At 62.6% G+C, this 20,611-nt stretch overlaps 2 protein-coding genes across 2 annotated transcripts; both read right to left on the bottom strand.

The window, feature by feature from the left end:
- Window positions 1-8,288, bottom strand: NTRK1 (neurotrophic receptor tyrosine kinase 1). Its single transcript, XM_014889321.2, has 17 exons — window positions 8,033-8,288; window positions 6,341-6,415; window positions 6,100-6,171; window positions 5,567-5,635; window positions 5,134-5,288; window positions 4,865-5,013; window positions 4,578-4,704; window positions 4,164-4,493; window positions 3,938-3,955; window positions 3,730-3,788; window positions 3,366-3,468; window positions 2,868-3,014; window positions 2,647-2,777; window positions 2,407-2,579; window positions 1,239-1,479; window positions 691-849; window positions 1-604 (listed from the first exon to the last, which is right to left on the bottom strand). Exons 1-17 carry the CDS (start codon window positions 8,218-8,220, stop codon window positions 419-421), a joined length of 2,382 nt encoding a protein of 793 aa, XP_014744807.2. The 5' UTR covers window positions 8,221-8,288; the 3' UTR covers window positions 1-418.
- A 1,495-nt stretch (window positions 8,289-9,783) lies between these two features.
- INSRR (insulin receptor related receptor) lies at window positions 9,784-20,254 on the bottom strand. The gene is given in 24 exon segments (XM_014889323.2): window positions 9,784-10,284; window positions 10,425-10,559; window positions 10,628-10,757; window positions 10,826-10,985; window positions 11,086-11,196; window positions 11,275-11,504; window positions 12,019-12,089; window positions 12,201-12,309; window positions 13,520-13,643; window positions 13,645-13,686; window positions 13,934-14,070; window positions 14,213-14,478; window positions 14,560-14,601; window positions 14,724-14,907; window positions 15,014-15,181; window positions 15,259-15,497; window positions 15,620-15,746; window positions 15,816-16,030; window positions 16,112-16,256; window positions 16,408-16,550; window positions 16,636-16,948; window positions 17,971-18,777; window positions 19,365-19,574; window positions 20,161-20,254. Coding segments are annotated over 24 exon segments (4,473 nt in total). The 3' UTR covers window positions 9,784-10,013.
- Window positions 20,255-20,611: the final 357 nt, after the last annotated feature.

The following is a 20,611-nucleotide window of genomic DNA, read 5'->3' as shown; positions in this document are numbered from 1 at the left end:
CACAGTTTATTATCGACTGGTTTTGCTGTAGAATGGGAGAGCATGGGGCATCCCAACTTCTCCAGGAGAGCTGAGCCCCCCAGCTCCTGCACTGGCACGGACCCCATGCTGGGGTATCCCAGTTCTGCCCCCCTGAGCCAACCCACATCAGCCAAGAGCCTCCATCCTGGCACTGTGGGAATGCCAAGGAGCCAGACAGCAGGGCCACGACCCGGGGGCCACAGCCCTGGGAGTCCTCCAGCCCAGCCCTCCAGCCCCCCCCCCCGGGAGCGGGCTGGCATTTTGCACTATAAATAAGGTTTCAGGCTTCTGCTGCCTTGGGGCATCAGTCCAGGGCTGTGTGGGGTAAAGCCGTGGCCCTGGGCAGCAGGGCAGGCAGGGGAACTGCAGGGAGCAGAGGGTGGGTGGGGGTCCCCACTCAGCCCAGGATGTCCAGGTAGACAGGGGGTGTCTTGACGAGGGCCTGGAGGCGGCTGTGGATCTCCTTGATGGGCTGGCGCTGCTGGGGCTCCCGGTGCCAGCAGCTCTGCATGATGGCATAGACCTCGGAGGGACACGTGCGGGGCCGCTCCAGCTCCCGGCCCTGAGTGATGCACTCGATGGCCTGCAGGAACAGGGATGGAGATGGGGTCCCCCACTCTGGGCACCCCTGGGGGGGCTGTTACCATCCTCCTTCCCTCCCTTGCTCACCTCGGTGTTGGAGAGCTGGTACCAGGGCTGCTTCCCGTAGGTGAAGATCTCCCAGAGCACCACGCCGAAGCTCCAGATATCGCTCTCGGTGGTGAATTTACGATACAGGATGCTCTCGGGAGGCATCCAGCGGATGGGCAGCATGGTCCTGCCCCCCACCTACCCACAGCAGGGCTGTCAGCAAAGCAGGGACCCTCCTGTTCCCCTTCCCCCATCCCTGGCCCCACTAATGAGTCCCCAGGTTAGATGTAAGGAAGATATTTTTACTCTGAGGGTGAGTGGTGATGCCCTGGCACAGGTTGCCCAGAGAAGCTGTGGCTGCCCCATCCCTGGAGATATTCAAGGTCAGGATTTGGAGCAAGCAACCTGTTCTATTGGAAAGCGTCCCTGCAGGTTGAGCTGGATGGTTTCCAAACATCCTTTCCAACCCAACTCATTCTGCGGTTAAATATGGATGGAGAAGGGGTGGGAGGCAGCAACCATGAGGGAAAATTGAGTGTGGCCTCCCAGCCCATCACAGAGCAGAGAGGAGAGAGGGAACAGCTCACCCGGTAGTAGTCAGTGCTGTAGATGTCCCGGGACATGCCAAAATCCCCGATCTTCACCACCAGGTCATTGCCCACCAGGCAGTTGCGGGTGGCCAAGTCCCGGTGGACGAAGTGGAGGGAGGCGAGGTAGACCATGCCCGAGGCGATCTGCGTGGCGATGTGCAGCATGTGGCCCAGGGCCAGCGGCCCCCGGGGCTGGCCCGGACCCTGCTCCAGGATCTTGGCATCCGGGCCATGGGACCTGCGGGTAGGAGGGGCTGCTTGGAATGCAGGACGTGTGTGGGAGAGGCAGGGGAAAGGGGTAAATCTAGAGAAGGGTTTACACGTGGGGAAAGGTGCTCAGATACCAGGCACAGGCAAGAACTTGTGTTCACACACACCAGAGAAGGGCGTGCATGTGTGTGTGCATGCACATGGGGCAAAAATATGCACACACACACACGTGTGCATCCTGCCCTGCCACACAAAGAAAAGGCATGGACATGTGTGCCAGAGAAGGGAGTGCACACACACACACACACCTGCACAGATGTGCTCACATACACGTGTGTGCACAGGAGAAGAGCTGTGTGCATGTGAGGAAGGGTTACACACAGGGGAGAGGTGTGCATGTGCTCACCTGTGCGTGCACACAGGGAGGGCACACACGCAGGTGCACGCACATGGGCTGTCCCCCTGTGGAAGGGAGGGTGTCGGGGTGGAAGGGAGGGTGTCGGGGCGGGTGTGAAAGCAGCAGCCTGTGTGAAGTGGGGCGTGCGAGCCCGGCCCGGGGCCAGCGCGGCTCCGGCCGCCTGCAGCCTCTCGGTGCCTTTGATGCCGAGCACGGCTGACAGCCCGGCCAGGGCGGCCGCGGCCGGGGGCTGGGGGAGCTCTGCTCGGCAGAACCATTAATGCCAACTCCCATAACAATAATCATAAAAGCCACGTCTCAGAGCTCCTCGCGCGGCCACTAAAGCGATGCCTCTGGCAGCCCCCCCCGTCTAGCAGCAATACCTGGGGGGGCAATCGAAAAGTCTCTGCTTATTCCAGCTGATGGCCAATCTCTCTCTATTTAAGCCTCTCAGACAGCTAATCTAATCAATATTGCAAGGAGGGCTGCATTAGCAGGGAGCAGGCTGGCTGCGCTGATGGAGCAGCAGATGGGGGGCTCCTGTCCCCCCCGTCCCACCTGAGGAAGCGGTTGAGGTCTCCATGTTTCATGTACTCGAAGACCATGATGAGGGGCTCGCCCTCCGTGCAGACACCGTAGAACTTGACGATGTGCTCGTGCTGCAGCACCGTCAGCAGCTCGGCTTCCCGTTGGAAATCCAAGCGGGCGCTTTCCGTCACCTCCTTCAGCGCCTGCAGGGACACGGCATCAGTGCCACCCCCACAGACCCCCGCATCCCCCATGGTATCCCCTCCTCACCTTCACAGCCACCAGCATCTTCTCCTGCTCTGGGAGGAGGTTGTAGCACTCGGCCAAGAAAACCTTCCCGAAGGCGCCCTCGCCCAGCTCCCACTTCAGCACAATGTCCCGTCGCTGCACGTGGTGCACGCCTGGAGGGACCCCCACCCGTCAGTGCCCCCCGGCTCGGGTATGAGCATGGGGAGATGCTCGGGGACCGCAGTCCCCAACACAACCCTTACAGGCGTTGCAGAAATACTGGGGGTTCTCGATGAAGTTGCTCTTCAGCCCCTCCAGTTTGCTCTCAGCCGAGGAAAGGGGGCTGCTGCCCAGATTCATGAAGTGCAGGGACATGGCCAGGTCATCCTCTTGGGCCAGCACCGCTGAGCCTTGTGAGGACAAGGACAAGGCCATCAGGGGGTCCCCCAGCCCCCCCAGCCTGTGCAGCCAGTGCCAGGCTCTGCCGAGCAACCCCCTGCTCGTCCGGCCCCTGGGGGCCAGGCAGCCTGATCAAAACCATTTAGAGGCTGAATCCATTCCAGGAGTGAATTAGCAGCTGCTGCCCACGCTCCCGGGGGAGCCAGCACCCCTCCACGGGTGTCCCCCCCACCCACAGTCCCTCTTCCCACACCTGTGACCCAGCCCAGGTGCCCAGAGCCCCGCCTGCCCCAGGGAGGTGGGGACCGGGCTGTCCCCATGTCACAGCCAGAATATTGAGTCACCAGGCTGGGGGGACTCACGGTTAATGCCAAACTTGGACCGGCGCCCACACTTGTTGAGCAGGATGAGCATGACAGAGAGGGAGAGGCAGGCGAACACAGCCAGCGCCACGGCCACTGAGACCTGGTGGCAGCAAGGACAGGGCTCAGGTCGAGGTCCCACCAGGTGCCTTTTCTCAGCCCATGGGATCGGAACAAACCCATGAGATGGTTACAAGCCCCAAGAGATGCCACAGGGAAAACCGAGGCACTGAGACGCTGTCCTTCATCCCCATCGTACACCCCCATCCCACTTGGTGCTGGTTTGGCTGTGCCCTAGGGATTTGTCCCATCCTCTTGTAGGTGTCCTGGCCCTCCCATCCCAGACTGCAGAGCATTTCCTCACCCCAAACGTGTGCTCATCTGTTGTTTCCACAGGCCCCTCCAGCGAGCTGTTCCTGGTGCCTGGGGCAGGGAGAAGGTGTAGGGTGAGTGTGGGGTCCCCATCCCCTGAAGTGGCCCTGGACAAGGACCTGGACATCCCAGAATCAGCCCTAGGGGGTGGGCGGAATGCCCAGTTTAGAGGGGCTGGGGCAGCAATCCTGGCCACTCACCCAGTGGGGACAGAGACACTAGAGCAGCCCAAAGGGAGAGAAAACAAAAACACTTATTATTCCTCAGGTGGGAGTACCCCATCCTTCCCCCTCTCTGGGGAAACTGAGGCACACCAGGGCTTGAGCAAACAGGCGGAGCCCAGTACAGCCCATTCTGCACACCAGGTGTGACACAGCTCCTCTGTAAGACAGGGGAGACCCCAGGCAGCCCCCATCTGGCACCTACCGGGGATGGGCTCCTCGGGGCTGAAGCTGAAGGGATTGTCCATGAACCGGCCCTGGACGCTGCGGGAGGCCGAGCCCAGGGGGTTGCGGACCACGAGGGTGTAGTTGCCGTTGTTGACGTGGGTGGGACGGTTGAGCTGGAGGCAGCCATGGAGGATGGTGGAGTTGTGCTCGTACTCCATGATGAGGGTGTGGATGTAGAGCCCCTCAACCAGGGTCGTGCCGTTGAAGAGCCACTGGATACTGGGGACGGGGTTGCCATCCACGGAGAAGGGGATGCACCAGGAATGCTGGGGGATGGCTTGGTCCAGGAGGATGATCATGGGGGGAACTGGGAGAGAGAGAGAGAGCTGGGTGGGTTCCTGAGCCAGACCCCCTACCCAGCCCCCATCCCAGCCCCTTCTGGACTGCTCACAGGTAACGTTCAGTATCACACTGTCCTCTGCCAGCCCTGCCACGTTCTCTGCCCGGCACGTCAAGTCCTTGTGGTTGAGGTTGGAGGAGATGTTTTTGATCTCCAGGATGATCTCCCAGTCTGAGAGCTGCAGGGAGTACCGGGCCAGGATGACCAGATGACACCCACCAAGCCTGGCCAGCTCCTGCATCCCCCCGTGCCCACCCCACCAGTGAGAGGATGCTGGGGGGGGGGGGTCAGTGCCGCTGGGAGGGTTCCTGGCCATACCCCTGGAAGGCTGAGCTTGCCTTGGTGACGATGAACAGCTCGGGTCCCACCCTGGGGAGCACCCAGTCTGCGGTGGCCGGTGGGTCGGCACTGATGTGGCAGGTGAGGTTGACGCTGTCCCCTTGGCGCAGCACCACCTCGGGGGGCTCGATGTGCACGGTCGGGGGGTCTGCAGGGGCAGGAAGGATGAGCCACACGTATCCCTGTGTCCCACGCTATCCTCAGCCAAATGGCTCAGGACAGGGGACAAACCTAGGAGCCAAACACATCGGGGTCCCCAGCCACGTACCACAGGTGTGGAGAACCTGGTTGCCCAGGGGCACCAGCACGTTGCCCTCCCAGCACTCCAGAGATTGGTTCCCCAGCTGGGCCCGGCTGCTGTTCTGCCACAGCTGCAGCCAGCGGAGGCCACAGGAGCAGTTGAAGGGATTTCCCACCAAGATGCTGAGATGGAGCAGGGAAGAGAGCACGGGCTCAGAAGGGCTCCAGGCCCCACGCATTCGTGTGTCCCAGCAGTCAGCCAAGGCTGCACCTGGGTGCCCCCAGCTTTGTGTCACACATGCCCCATGTGCCACCCCTGTCCCTGTCCCCACACCCATGGATTTGAGGGCCACCATCTCCCTGCATCCTCAGCTCTGCCCCTGCCTCTGTGTCACTTGATGGGGGACATCCCCAGTGGGAGATACTGTGCACCCACCTCCCCCGTCTCCCCCATCACTCACAGCTCTTGCAGCGGCAGATGTTGGAAGGTTTTCCAGGAAAGGCTTTGCAGTGCATTGGAGGAGAGATTCCTATTGGGACAAACCCTATCAGTCACCCCTTCCCACTCGAACTCCCATCCAACATGGCCCTGCTCCACAGAGGGTCTGGCACGGGGCAGCACCGGGGCCACTGCTGTCACACCGTGACCAAGCAAAACCAGCTCTGCCAGGCGTGCCACCACCCTGCAGGCACCTCCCTGCAAGGGGGGGAGCCTCGTGCACCCCAGGACAGGGTCCCCCCCGCTGTCAGGGGCAGCACGGGGCTCTCGGGGGGGCTAGCAGCTGCTCACACTCCCCCCAGATCGATGGTTTCCCACTCAGCAGCAGAGCCCCGCGTGGCCCCCCCGGCCAGGCTGATGTGCCCGTGGGCAGCAGGACACCATCGATCCTGCCCGGGTGTGGGGACCGGCCACCCTGCACCGCGGCCAGCGCCCGCGGGGACGGGGGGGCTGATCCCCAAACAGGGGGAGGGGAGTGGGGAAGGGGAGACTCACACGTGGCTCAGCCTGGGGGTGTCCAGGAAGGCATCGGCAGAGATGTGCTGCAGCCCCGACCTGGAGATGGTGCTGAAAGGAGGGAAGAGCTGAGCACCTGCACCGTGCATCCTGAATCTCCATTCTGGGAGCATCTCCCGTGCCTCCTTGCAGTGGCATTAAGCTCTGTGCGGATTCCCCCTCCACCAACCCTTCCCTTTCCCCGTTTCCCTGGGCAGGGACCCCTCCCCGGGGTGCTCACAGGTTCCTGAGGTCCCGCAGCATCCTGGTGTCAGCTCGGGTCAAGGTCGTCAGCGCCTGCTGGTTCTCAATGATGCTGGAAGGCAAAGAAGGGGGGTCAGGGTAGCAACCCAGGACCCCTCATGGGGCGAAGGGAGTGACAGGGACACAGTTCTCCCACTCCCCAGGCTGTGCCCGCAGTACAGTCCACAGCCGGGAACTGGGACAAGGATGAGTCTGAGCTGACCCACTGTGCCTCAGTTTCCCCGGAGATGAGCTGGGAAGACGGGGGGATGGCAGCAGGTGATCCTGATGGTGCTGAGCCCCCGGTCAGTGCGAACTGTGTGGGGTCAGGGCAGAGCCACGGCTCGGAGTCCGTGGTCTCACCCACAGAACGAGTTTGCTGGGTCTCAGTCCCATTCACCCTTTGGGTCCCCACCTTTCATCGCAGCCCATGGTGACAGGGGCACCACTGTCAGGTGGTGCCCCCACCCTTTTCTCCAGGCAGGAGATGAAGAAAAGCCCCTCTGGGAGCAGGTGCAGGGTTTTTCCCTGCCCCACCCCACAGGCTGCTCCTGTGAACCCCAAATCACAGGGGTTGGGTAATTGGGGTTCAGATCCACACCAAGGGGTTTTGGTCCCACTGACCCCCATGAGGATGGGACGAGAGAGCAGCTGGGGCAGTGAGATGTCTGGGGGGGTCTCGGGGACCACCATCCCCACACCACCCACCCCACCCCACCAGCCAGCGAACAAAGAGCTGGCAGCGCCTGTGGCGCAGCATCCCCGGGCACGTGGGGAAACTGAGGCACGGAGACACCAGAGCCAGTCCCCAGCAATGCGGCACAGGCAGGGCTGTGGTGGGGAAACCCCAGGAACTGGGGCACTTCGGTATCCTGCAGCATCCCGTCCCCCTGTCCCCCCAGCACCCTCCTCATCTCTGCTCGCTTCAGCCCTTGTCTCCCCACCACACATCCTGGAGCAGGGGAAGCAGTGGGAACACAGTAGATGCCCCAAACCAGCAAATTTGGGGTGTGTCTCGCCACCCCACAGGCCCCAGGGCACAGTGACAGCCCCAACAGGATGGGGACAAGCGGCTCCCCACACCCCTGCCCTGCCCGGCTCGGTATGGGTGCTCCCTGCCCAGGGTGCCCGCTGCACCCTCAGCGTTGCCGTGGTTGGCATCGCCGCAGGAGGGGGTGAGGAGCTGTCCCCAGCCCCTCGCTTGCTCCCTGGGGGGATGCTGCAGCCCCCCCACCCCATCTTCGCAGCCCCCGATGCCTCCCACCAAGCAGGCGCTCTCCCCACAGCCGTCCCAGCCCATCCAGTGATCCCTGCTCCATCCTAGCTCGCCATCCTGTTCCCGAGCTAACCACCTCCATCCCCATCACCCCACTGCCCAGTCCCTCAGCTCTGCTGCCCCAGCCTCCTCATCTTATCCCTCAGCCGCAATCAGCATCAGCCCCATCACTCCCAGCCTCTCTGCCTGGTCCCCAAAACCCGTCACTCCCAATCCCATTATCTCCATCTCCGAGCTCTGTCACCGCCAACTCCATCCCTGCCCCAGCCCCACCACTGCCTCCCTCAATCCCGCCACCCCCAGCTCCTCTGCCTGGTCCCTGAGCTCTGTCACCCCCATCGCTCCCAGCCCCTCTGCTCGATGTCTGAGCTCCATCACCCGACCCTCGGCCCCATCGCCCCCGGCCCCACTCACACGTCGGTGAAGCTGCCGGTTCCCAGCAGCGGAGCCAGGCTGCCCACGGTGTCGGGCTCCCGGCAGAGCAGGATCCCGGCCCGGGGGCAGCGGCAGGACCGGGGGCAGGGACCGGCAGCGCCCGGGGCTGGCAGGGACAGGAGCAAGAGCAGCGCGACCAGGCAGAGCCAGGCGGGCAGCGGCGGCATCGCGGGGCCGGTCCCGGGGCCGGTGCCAGTCCTGGACCCGGTGCCGGTGCCGCTGCTGCCGGTGCCGCCCTCCCTCGCACTTGCCCGGCAGCCCGAGCACGGGGCCGTGCGGGGCTTAAAAGCAACGCAGGGACCGGCCTCCCGGGAGGGGCCGGCGGCTCCCCCCGCCCCGGCACCGCCCCCGGCCCGGCCCGAGACACCCCCGGCCGTGATTCACCGGCACCGGGATGACTCCGACCCGGGAGAGGGGGATTCGGCACAAGGACACCGACCGCGGAGCCCGCCTGTGCCCTGCCTGTGCCCTGCCCGGACCCCTGTGCCCTGCCTGTGCCCTGCCTGTGCCCTGCCTGTGCCCTGCCGCCACCCTACCTGCACGCTGGCACCCTACACCTGCACCCCCAGTCCCACCAAGTGGATTCTTCCCACCGCTGGAACCCCCAAAATTCCTGGGGCACACCCATGCACACGCATGTACACACAGACACACACTCGCTTCAGAACCCGGCTCAGAGCAAGCTGCAGAATAAAGGGACAGGGCTTATCACCATCCTGGGGACCACCTACAGCCCCCCCAAGCTGTCACAGCCCCCCGACAGCGCCTCGAAATCTCGAGGCGTGATGGGCTCTCCCGGCTCAGGCTCTTCCCCAGCACCCCGTTATGTTGGACTGCAGAGACGCTGCAGACAAGGGGACGTTTGGTGTCACAGTGGCCCTGTCCCTAACTGTCACCTCCGACCAGGACCCACCTCGTCCTCCTCCCCGAGGTGGGGAAGGACAGGACTGGTTTGCCCCCAGCGCCCTCCGCACAGGGTTCCCCATCCCCACCCGGATGCTGTTTGTCCCCGAGCCTGCTCGGAATCACGTCGGGGGTGGCTCATCTGTGCCCTGAGTTCAGCACGTCCTCAGCCCGCACCCTTCCCCCATGGCTTAGCCCTCGGCTCATCTTCACCGCCAGTCCCCAGTGGCACCCATGGGGCCACGGTTCCTTTGGGGTAACCTTCCCTGGGGCCTCACTGGACACCCCAGCAGGCCCCCCCGGCAGAGCGGGCCAGTGGCAGCCGCCACATCCTCTCGAATTCCACTGCTTTGACGTTTTTCTCAAGAAACGCCCCCGGTTTGGGCACCGCAGGGCAAAGCCACAGGACGCAGATAGGGCTGGCGGGGTGGGGAGTGGAAGGCCCCGTGTGCCGCCCTCCCTGCCCCTCGACCCCCCAAAGCCAGGCACTGCCACAGCTGAGCTCCATCCCCTTTATTCGCGCTCGGATTAGACGGTGACACCCCTTCCGTGGACCAGCACGGCCTCGGCACTGGTGCCAGAGGAGGGGACTGGGGAGAGACATCAGGACAACCCCAGCTTCTCCTGCTGCAGGGCTGCCCCGTGGCTCAGTTTCCTCACCTGTGAAAGGCGTGGGGATCACAGGGGAGCCGAGGGGCCGTGACAGAGGCAGCTTGATGGGGCACCCCGAATGCCAAACCCTGCTGCCCATTCCCATACCCACATTATCCCACCCTCCCGCCCCCCCCCCAAAAAATAAGGAAACACTGGGGTGTTCTCCTCCCAGCCAGCAGCCCCCCCACTCCCTCCCCCCGATTTGGAGCACCTCCAATTTATTTTCAGCGAAAATGCATCCCATGGAACATCCTTGCCTTGCTGCCACCCTCTTCCCAAAGCACCCACTCCTTGGCTGAGCCCTTGGAAGCAATAAATAATGCAAGGGGGTCCCAGCAGTGGGGGGTGGCCGGAGAAGGGCGTGGGGTGCAGAGTCCAGCGGGGGTCCGAGGACAGCCCAGGGTCAGAGTGAGGCGGTCCCATTGGGGAGCTGGCCCGGGCTGTGGTCCTTGCGTGTGGGCAGGGGGGATGCGGGGGGCTCATCCTCCTCGGAGGATGGATCCGTCTCGGTGTTGGAGGGCTCTCCTGAGCCGTGATGGCCGTTCTCGGGGCTGTAGAAGAAGGAGAGGGTGCGGAAAGCAGGCGCCATGTGGTCCTTGATGCGCTCCAGCAGCTGGACGAAGGAGGGACGCTGGCGTGGGTTCTGCTGCCAGCACAGGCACATCAGCTCGTGGCTGCAGAGAGAGGGTACCTGCTGGGTTTGGGGGACTCCAGTCCTCAAGAACCCTCCCAGCACCGTAGAGACCAGGATTTCCCCTGCCAGCCTTTCCCACAACAGGGTGGGGGTGTGACGTGGTGTCCCCCCAGCACTCACAGTTTGTCAGGGCAGTTCTCGGGCCGCTCCAGGACGCCGTTGTCCATGACAAAGCGCAGGACCTGCTCGTTGGACATGCCCTGGTAGGGCTGCTCGGCCAGCGTGGCGATCTCCCACAGCACCACGCCGAAGGACCTGCCGGAGCAGCGCTGCTCAGCCCGAGGTCCCCAAATCCCCCCGGCTCCACCCACCTCAGCACCTACCAGACGTCAGACTGCGTGTTGAAGATGCCATCCTTGAGCGCCTCGGGGGACATCCAGCGCACCGGCAGCAGCCCCTTGCCCCCTTTCCGGTAATAATCCGTCTCATAGATATCCCGGGTCATGCCAAAATCTGGCGGAGGAGGAAGGTGTGAGCAGACAGAGACACAGGGCTGGCACAGCCTGGGGCTGCCCACCCACCTCCAATCTTGACGGTGAAATCCTCGGACACCATGCAGTTGCGGGCAGCCAGGTCCCGGTGCACAAACTTGTTGGCGCTGAGGTAAGCCATGCCATCGGCGATCTCCCCCGCCATCTGGATCATGTCCTTGAGGGACGGCGGTGGCAGCCCAGGGTTGTTCTGCACCGTGCACAGAGTCAGGGCTGGGGTAAGGGCACACCAGGATAACCCCTGGAACAGGGTGGGTGTTCCTTTTCCTGGCACCTGACCAGCCCCTCACCTCAGCTTCAGGCCTGAGTGAACGCAGGTAGCTCTTCAGGTCCCCACGTGTCATCAGCTCCATGATGACCAAAGCTGGCTGGCCCTGGGATACAACGCCGAGCAGACGGACCTGCAGGGACAAAGAGGGCTGGCATGTGAGTGGCCAGCCCCCCCGTGTCCCCTCCCTCCCCCACCGCTGCCCACCTACCACGTGGTGGCACTTGAAGGCTTTCATGACAGAGGCCTCGTTGAGGAACTCGATGCGCTCCCGCATGGTGGCCAACTCGTTGACTGTCTTCAGGGCCACCTTGGTCTCCTCTCCCTCCGTGACCAGCCCCAGGGCCACCCCCTCATACACCATCCCAAAGGAGCCCTGTCCCAGCTCCCGGATCACTGTGATCTTCTCCCGGGACACCTCCCACTCATCAGGCATGTACACTGTGGGTGAGTGGGGATCACCCCAACCCCATCACTGTAACCAACCCCATCTTCATCCCATCCTCATCTCCATGTTGTCACCATCCTAGTCCCTGTCCCCGTCCCCATCTCCATCCCACTCCCATAGTCATCTTGATCATCCCATTCTCATTCCTATCTGAATCCCATCACCATCCTCCTCCCTGTCCTCATCCCCCTGCCATTCCCATTCCCATTCCCATTCCCATTCCCATTCCCATTCCCATTCCCATTCCCATTCCCATTCCCATTCATCTCCATCTCCATCCCCATAGTCATCTCCATCTCCATCCCCATAGTCATCTCCATCCCATCCCATCCCATCCCATCCCATCCCATCCCATCCCATCCCATCCCATCCCATCCCATCCCATCCCATCCCATCCCATCCCATCCCATCCCATCCCATCCCTGTCCCCTCCAGTGTGACCCCAGCAAAGAGAGGGCTCGGTGGCCCTTTGGGGTGGCCCCTGTCTGTCCCCATGTCCCCACGTACTGTCCGAGGCGCTGAAGTACTCGGGGTTGACGGAGGCGTAGAGAGTCCCGCTGGGGTACCCGTCATTGTTCCTGTCAGGGGTGGGCAGTGCTCGGAGCTGCTGCCTCCCCCCAGCCCTTCCCAGCCCTGCTTCGGCCAGACCCGGTCCCAGTCCAGCCCTGGGGGTGCAGGGGGGTCGTTACCTCTTCTTGTTGTAGAAGAAGACAAAGACGGCCAGGCAGGAGATGAGCACCATGAGCACCACAGGTGTGACAGTGAGCAGGACGTAGAAGCTGCTGGACTCTTCCTCGGCTGCCAGGAGCAGGTGGCCGTGGGTCAGGTTCCAGGCACTCATCCCACCTCACATGGGGCACCTGTCCCACCACTGGGGACCACTCCAGCTCCCCAGACCAGCAGCACATTCTGATCCCTGTGTGCCCCTGTCCCAGAGCGTCCCTCAGTCCTCCAGATCCCCCAGTCTATCAGCAGACACTTTAGTCCCAGTGACCAACTCCAGCAGCACCCCCCAACCCCCCAAGTCCTCAATCCAGCAGTATCCTTGGATGAAGGATGGGAAGAAGGCTGGCCTGGCTGAACAGAGGTCTTTGGCTGGAGCTCAGGGAGAAAGGAGAGGTTCTGACCTTTGAGAGAGGGGACAGGAATTTCAGGAGGATCTGAAGGAGCTCAGGACAAGAATGACTAGAACTGAATCTGCCATAAGAGACAATAAAAAGTGTTTCTATAAATCCATCACTACCCAAGGGAGAGCTAAGAAGAAAGTGAGTGCTGGGCACCACTGAGGGTCTTCAAATCCTGGGGTCAGTTTTGGACCCCTCATGACAAGAAAGACATTGAAGGGCTGGAATGTGAACAGACAAGGGAACAGAGCTGGGAAGAGCTCTGGAGCACCAGAGGCGCCTGAGGGAGGTGGGAGGGCTCATCCTTGAGAAAAGGAGGCTCAGGGGGAACCTCTGGCTCTGCACAACTCCCTGACAGGAGGGGGGAGCCAGGTGTGGGTCGGGCTCTGCTCCCAGGGAACAGGGACAAGACCAGAGGAAGTGGCCTCACGTTGCACCAGGGGAGGTTTAGATTGGATACTGGGGAAAACTGGAAAGCATTGGAGCAGGCTGCCCAGGGCACTGGTGAAGTCTCCATCCCTGGGGGGGATTTAACAGATATGTGGATGTGGCATTTGGGGACATCAGTTAGTGATAGCCTCGGCAGTGCTGAGAGAACAGTTGGACTCATTGGTCCTGGAGGCCTTTTCCAACCCAAATGATTCTGTGATGCTCCAATGTCTGAGGCCAAGATCATCCCTCAACCTCTCAGCTTCCCAGTCCAGCAACAACTCCCATCTTCAACAGCCTGGCCCAGCATCATCCCCTGACCCCAATGTCCCATCCCAGCAGCACAGCCCAATTCCCCAGTGCCCTGATCCAGCAGCACCCTCTGAGCCCCAGCTCCCCAACCCTCCCTGCCCACCAAGATCCCTGTTGATGTTCCCCTGCCTCCCTGCAGGTACCTGGCCCTAGGATGTAAAACTTGATGAGCCCTGTCCATGAGCCGTTGCCAGCCAGTGAGGTGGCCCGGACCTTGGCTGAGTAGTTCCCTGGCTGGAGCAGAGCCAGGTGGACACCCCCCATACTTGGAGTAGCGGTGGCGTGAAACACAGACAACGGTGGTGACCTCCTGGAGGGGACAATGTGGCAGTGGCAAAGGGGCTTCATGACCACATGTAAGCCACGTGTAAGCCTTGGGAGAGGGATGGGATGAGATGGGATGGGATGGGATGGGATGGGATGGGATGGGATGGGATGGGATGGGATGGGATGGGATGGGATGGGATGGGATGGGATGGGATGGGATGGGATGGATGCTGTGCCCCTGTAACCAGACCTGGCCGGGCTGAGCAGGGCATGCCACTGGGGGTTCTCACCTCACTCTCTCGGTTGTACTTAATCTCATACTTGAGGATGAGCCCGTTGGGGTTCCTGGGCTCTTCCCAGCGCAGCAGGACACTGTTCTTGCCAGCCGGCTCCCAGGTGACATTGCCAGGAATGTTGTCAGCTTGCACTGGAGAGGGGCACAGAGGGAATTATCTCCTGGGGGCATCACCCGGACCCCAACCCACTGCCAATCACCCATCTCAACAACATCCCAGCGCCTCCCAGTATGGCCAGGGTGGGGTTTGGAGGGGAGGAGGCTGGGGACGCACGCTCGGGCATGGTCCTGGCGAAGACGAAGGTGGCGGCGCTGCAGCCCACGGTGTGCGCGGCGTGGTTGCAGGCGTGGATGTCGATGCGGTACTCGGTGAAGTGGCGCAGCCGCGACAGCACCGCCCGGTCACGCACCACCTTGTCCTCGAAGATCTGGAAGTCAGGCTTGGGCTCGCCTCCGGGGCGGCTCGGGGCCAGCGGCTCCGCTGAGGAGGCGTTGGCCGCGGATGTGACGGCCAGCACGTCCCTGCGCTGCTTTTGGGACCTGCAGGACACGGGGACGTCAAGACCCCCAAAACTGATCAAGGTGGGGGAGATCACCCAGGCTGGTGTGGTCCCAGCTCACCTCTGTGGGTTCTTATTAATGGATGTCACCTTCCAGGGTGGCCTGAGACAGCGGGAAATCAGTTAAAGGGTCTGCCAGGAGGAGCCACTGGACCCCCCACCCAGGCAGACCCACGCACCCAGCTTGAGGGAGCCCCCCAAAGCAGGGACCCCCCCAGATGGCACCTGGGGATGGTGATGGAATTGTGGAGGAAGTTCTCAAACTTCTTCTGGAAGGATTCGCCCTCCATGCGGAGCTGCCCGTCAGTGGGGCGGCAGGGGCAGCACCTCTCCTCCGCATCCTGCTCCCCCTCGGGACCATCCCCAAACCCAAAGCGCGTGTCTGCGCTGCTGGTGGGCAGCTTCAGGCCTGTGGGCAGCAACGGGCAGGGCTGGCAGAGCCTGGCTCAGTGGCACAATCCTCGTTCCCCTGCCGTCCTCGGCCGCTGTGCTGCCCCTGCCCTGCCTGGCCTCACCTTTGTGGCAGTAGTCGTTGATGTAGAGCTCCATGTCCTCGGCCAGCTGCTGCCACAGCACCAGGTAGTAGATGATGTTGCCATTGCGTTGCGTGGGCGGCTTCCAACGCACCACAATGTGGGAGGAAGAATTGGACATGGAGATGACGTCCCGGGGCACCGTGGGGGCTGGGATGACACAGGGGTGGTCAGTTTTATCTGGGGGGTTCACCAAGGGCATCCCCGGCCCCCCAGCAGCCCCTTACCCGCCGGCATGGTGCGGATGTAAACCACCTCGCTCTGTGCCCCGTAGTTGCGTCCTTCCTCGGCCGTGGTGAGGGTGATGGCACGCACGAAGATGGCGTATTGGGTCCAGGGACGGAGGTTGAGCAGCGTCACCCCTGGCTCCTGCTCGCTGCTCAGGGGCAGATCCACATCCAGCACGTTCCAGCTCTGAGCCCCACAGGCATCCTGCCCCACATACTCTGACACATTCTGGAAGGGTCTGTCCCACACCAGGCATCAGGGAGGGAGACCCCCGGGTGTCCAGCAGGAACAAAGGACCTCACGGGCTAGGATTCCCATGCCCTCCACAATGGGGACAAGAGGGTGACAGGGACCACTTACGACTCCTTGTAGTAGACAATGAAGCTGAGGAGGTCCCGGTACTCGGGGGGCCGGTACCGCTCCCACTTGAGGAAGATGCGATCGGACTCGGTGACGTTGGAGATGAAGCGCAGGGTCTGGGTCTTACCTGTGGGGAGGAAGCAGGGCTCAGGCAGAGGCTCATGGCACTGCTGCTTGTCCCCATCCCTGTACTCACAGGATGCCCGGTCCCCGTTGGTGCGGGGGTTGATCTCTGCCTTGTTCTGCCGCCCCTTGGTGCCTGTCACCTCCTCCATGCGATAGATCTCGGCCAGGCACAGCTTGGGATTGAATGCAAAGTACATCTTGCCCACGGGGATGGAGAGGATGTGGTGGCTCCAGTCCCAGAGCTGCTGCAGGTTCTGGTTGTCTAGGACATATAGGGTGTAATTCCTGGGGAGGAGATGTGGATAGAGGCAGTGGGCATGGGTACTTTCAGAGCCACATGCTCCCCCAAACCCACACCATCCTCACCCGTCCACCATGGAGTCACCACGGATCAGTTTGAGGTTCTTGAAGAACGACAAGGAGACGAGGGCGAAGGAGTGTTTGATCTTCAGGAAGCCTGTGATGGTCTCAATGAGCCCCAGGCTGCTCTGCAGCTCCGAGGCCAGGTTATCTGGGAATGACACACTGCATGAGGTCAGGGAGAGGGGCACCTCCCCATTAATTCACTCTGCAAGGGAAAAGACCCCCTTCCTCCACCCCCTGCCCTCCACAGCAGCTCTCCCACCCGGGGTGGGTTTGGCAGGGCCAGGTCTGGCACTCACAGCCCCGGCGGATGTTGAGAATGAGGTTCCCCTCGATGAGGGTGCAGCCCCCCAGCTCCTGTGCTGCCTGCATCGAATCAATGGTCTTGGTGCCCACCTTGCACTCCTTGGGACACAGCCCCTCACATTTGTGGCAGAACATGCTGTGGGCAGGGAGACGGGGACAGGATGTGAGCTGGCCAGTGTGCCACCACCGCGCGTGTGCCGGGGCTCTGGGGACACCCCCACCTGCTCTCACTCCGGGTGTACCCCGAGGGACACTCGGACAGGCACTGCCGCTGGTGGATGACGAACTTGGAGGCGTCGCGGGGGTTGTCGGAGACCTTGCGGAGGCTGGCGCAGTACTCGGCGGTGACACAGCGCCAGCCCTCGTACTCGTAGGTGCGGGGCGGGCACGAGGGCAGGCAGTGCCCGTTGAAGTGGAAGTGGCGGCAGGCGACACAGGCCCGTCGGTCGTGGGGGCGGCCGCAGCCCCCCAGGCACTCGGCGTGGCAGCACTCGCCCGCTGCCGTGCACGCCGAGCCCGCGCCGCACGGGCACACTGAGAGGGGAGACACAGCAAGTGGGAGGGAGCGACAGGCACAGACCCCAGCCTCGGGCAGCACAGCTGGGATTGGGGTCAGGTGTACACAGAGAGAGGAGAGAGAAGGGAAGGGGTCGGGGGGCTGCTGACATCCCCCAGGGCTGGGGGAAAACAGGAGTGAAGGGTGGGATAGAGAGACAGCTCGAGTGATGCAGGGATGGAGGATGGATGAACGAAGGGATGCAGGGAGGGAGGAACATGGGGATGGATGCGGTGATGGAGGAATGCAGGGATGGAGGGAGGGATGGATGGTGGGATGGAGGGAGGAATGTGATGCAGGGATAGAAGGAGGGATGCTGGGATGTGGGGATACAAGAATGGCAGGAGAAAGGGAAGGATACAGGTTTGCAGGGAGGGATACAAGGAGGTAGGGATGGACTGATGGAGGAGTGGATGGAGGCATGGCAGCACTGATGGAGGGGTGCACAGAGGGATGGAGGAACGCATGGATGGCTGTGTGATGAGTGGCTGGCCAGGAAGGTGGATTGATGGGTGGCTGGGTGAGCAGCTGCATTGGTGGATGAGGGGCTGCATGGAGGGACAGCAGGACAGATGCATGGACAAGGTGGGGTTCAGCCCATACTGAACCCCATCTGCCCAGTGCAGCCAGGCCAGGGCCACAGCGAGGTTGCAGCCCTGATAAGGATCTGTGTTTATAGTACATATTTCATTACCAGGTCTCCTGTTTACAGCAAACGAGCTCAGGAGGGGCCTGTATTTACCTCGCCACTGGGAAAACACAGCAGCTGGGAGCTGGCCTCTCCTCGGAGAATGATACAGCACAGATCTGGTTACCCCACCGTGCTGCCAGAACAGCACACTCCCAGCAGCAGGGGAGCCGCTGCCACCCGCTGGGGCCACCATTCCCAGCTGGCTCCACCAGCCTCCTCCAGTGCCCTCCCAGTTTGCCCCACGGTGCAAACCAGCACCATCCCAGAAAAGCAGCCAGCACGACTGGGCCCTGTGCCACCGGCACCCACCTTTCTGGCAGTAGCTGGAGGTCCAGCAGCGATAATCCAGCTGTCCATTGACGCTGGTCTGCACACACGGCTTCTCCACATCCAGGATGCCCGGGCAGACGTCGGCACACTCTTCAGCCAGCTTATTGCCAACGATGTAGGTGCTGTCGCCGCTGTCGGGCAGCAGCAGCCCCCAGTCGATGGTGGAGAGGTGGCAGAGCTCCTGGTTGCGCTCGATGCGCACCGAACCGCGGAGGATGTGGCCCAGGCTGTGCAGCCCCACGTCCCGCAGGTGCGGCATCTCGAAGATGACCAAGGCGTAGCTGAAGAAGAGGTTGGTGCCGCGGATGACGGAGAGGTTGGGGAAGAGATCCCGCAGGCTCTCCAGCCCGTAGACACGGAAAAGGAGCAGGTACTCCGTGATCATAAGCAGGCGAGGGAAGCTGAGCCCCCGAAAGTCCTCGGCGCCCGTGGTGAACATCAGCAGGATCTGCAGGTTGCCTTCGATGATGGAGCAGTTTTCCAGCTTCCGGAGCTGGGAGACGTCATTGCGGATGTCCATGCTGCCGCAGACTGGGGTGGCGAGAGGGGGACCCCGTGGGCAGCAGGGACGGGGCAGCTGACCCCCACCCCCACCCAGGGATCCCCCAGGTGATGCTCGCAGGGGTTCAATATCCTGGTGCTGCCTGTCAAGCGTGGCTGGAATTGGTTTGGGCAGCCAGGGAGACGCGAGCGGCTCTGACAGCAGCCGGCACGCTGCGGCTCTCCGGGGCACGGCGCGTCCGTCAGCCCTGATGCTAATGAGGCCTGGCAGGCCGGGCGCCTGCCCTGCCCCATGTCAGCCCCACAACCACGTCCCAGCCCTGCTGTCCGCTCTAGGGGAAGCTGTCTGGGGTGGAGATGGTTTTTCCCTTTCCCTAAGTTGTGGGGCAGCTGTGGGGGCTCATGGATCTCCCCACTCATGGACACGCAGTTATCCAGTGAGTGGCAGCTCCAGCAAGGTCATCCCCCTTGTGCCCAGACAGGTAATGGGGCATGCAAGGCTACCACAGATGTCCATGTGGCACTGCCCCAGCCCCACATTGGCTGTCTTGGGGCTTTTCCACCCAGAAATTGGCAGCATGATCCCCAGCACCTCCTGCTTCCTGATCCCAGCAGGGATGCAAGAGCTAGAATAAGCAAAGAGCTTCCCACTGACAGCATCCCCAGCCAGAAACCAGGTCCAGGTCCTGGAGGGGATTGAGTGCATGGGTCACCCCTCATCTGTCCACTGCCAGCCTGGACCAGTGGCTCATGGCCATGTCCTTGTGACTTCATGCCCGGTGGCATTTTTCCCCTCTTGGTGTGACCCATGAACCGTGGGCACTGTGGCCCCATGGGCACTGCGGCTCTGGCAGCTGCCCGTAGCCCCTCACCCCCGCACTGCACCAGGTTCAGCCACTCACTGAGAGCCCTGTCCCCTCCCCGTGAGGACTGGAGGGTCCCTCTGTCCTCCTGCGGGACCGGCCATGAGTGCACACCCCGAGTGTTACAGCCCCCACTGCCACCATCACCTCCCTGACCATCACCATGAGCTCCCTGATCTTGCAGAGTCACTCTATAAGGGGCGAGGGTCCCCCGTGCCCCTGGGAGGACAGACAGAGCACAGAGGTCCCAGGTGGGAGCAGGCACAGTGACGTGTGTCCCTTGGGCAGCTCTCGGATGCTTCATCCTCTTCCTCCATTGCTCCCATCCCCCAGCACAACCCCTCGGTGACTGGGGCAGGGAGAGGGGAAGGCAGGACAAATGACAGACCCTCCTCGTACCCCTAGCTGTCCCCTGTTGTGGCCATGAGACCCAGGACCCACAGCTGCCCCCTCCCCACCATGGCACCCCCTCCCCAACCTTTCCCACCCCAGCAGCTGCGCAGAGAGCAGCGCTCCTGACTCCTGTGACAATTTCCCACCATCCCGGTGGGGCTGAGGGACCGACGCCCCCATCTCTGGCCAAGCCCCCCACTACACTCCCCTCATCCCAGCCCAGCAATGAGGGGGTCCCACGCTGTGCCCTTCCTGCCCGAAAGGATTGGGGGTATTTCCATGGGGGCAAACTGAGACAGGGAACACCCAAAGAGCTTTCCCTCAGGGTTTGTCTCTTGCAGACCCCCAAGCACAGGCATCACCAGACATCCCCCGCCCCACAACTGCCCTCCCCCCGCTCCCAAGCACTTACTTTCGGAGGGAGCCCACACTGGGGGCAGCGGGAGGTGGCCAAGGACCAGCAGCATCACCCCCAGCCGCGGGGCACGCAGCGCCCTCGGCCCCATCCTCGACAGGGACCCCCAGGGCCCCGTCCCTGTCCCACCTCGGGCTCTGCTGCTCCGTGTCGGGTCCCGCTCGCCGTGGCCGGACGGAACGCCGGGATAAGGGGGGGCCCCCACGGACCCTGCCCGGACCCTGCGGCCCCTTCACTTCTGTTTTCGGCTGCCGCACACAAAATATTTAGCCTGACAACTGTCAGGGCCAGGACCAGGGCATGTTTGGGAAATAGAGAGGGGGAAAACACGGCGGCCCCCCCGCGCCGGAGTGGGTGGGAAGGAAGTGCTGCCTCCTGCCTCAGTTTCCCCAGCCAGAGCAGGACGATCCAAGTTGCTCCGGCAGGGGGATGCCAGGAAAGCAGCCAG

The sequence above is a fragment of the Sturnus vulgaris genome, chromosome 31 (assembly GCF_052056855.1).
Source record: "Sturnus vulgaris isolate bStuVul1 chromosome 31, bStuVul1.hap1, whole genome shotgun sequence".
NCBI lineage: Eukaryota > Metazoa > Chordata > Aves > Passeriformes > Sturnidae > Sturnus > Sturnus vulgaris.
This window is presented reverse-complemented; position numbering and strand designations above follow the sequence as displayed.

What these genes read in the sequence shown, in the direction of transcription:
- NTRK1 (XM_014889321.2), bottom strand. Translation starts at nt 8,220, where the DNA reads ATGCCGCCGCTGCCCGCCTGGCTCTGCCTGGTCGCGCTGCTCTTGCTC. An exon ending in ACCCCCAGGCTGAGCCACGT is followed by an intron (nt 5,636 to 6,099) that starts GTGAGTCTCCCC and finishes TTGTCCCAATAG; the next exon opens with GAATCTCTCCTCCAATGCAC. An exon ending in CCAGGTTCTCCACACCTGTG is followed by an intron (nt 5,014 to 5,133) that starts GTACGTGGCTGG and finishes CTGCCCCTGCAG; the next exon opens with ACCCCCCGACCGTGCACATC.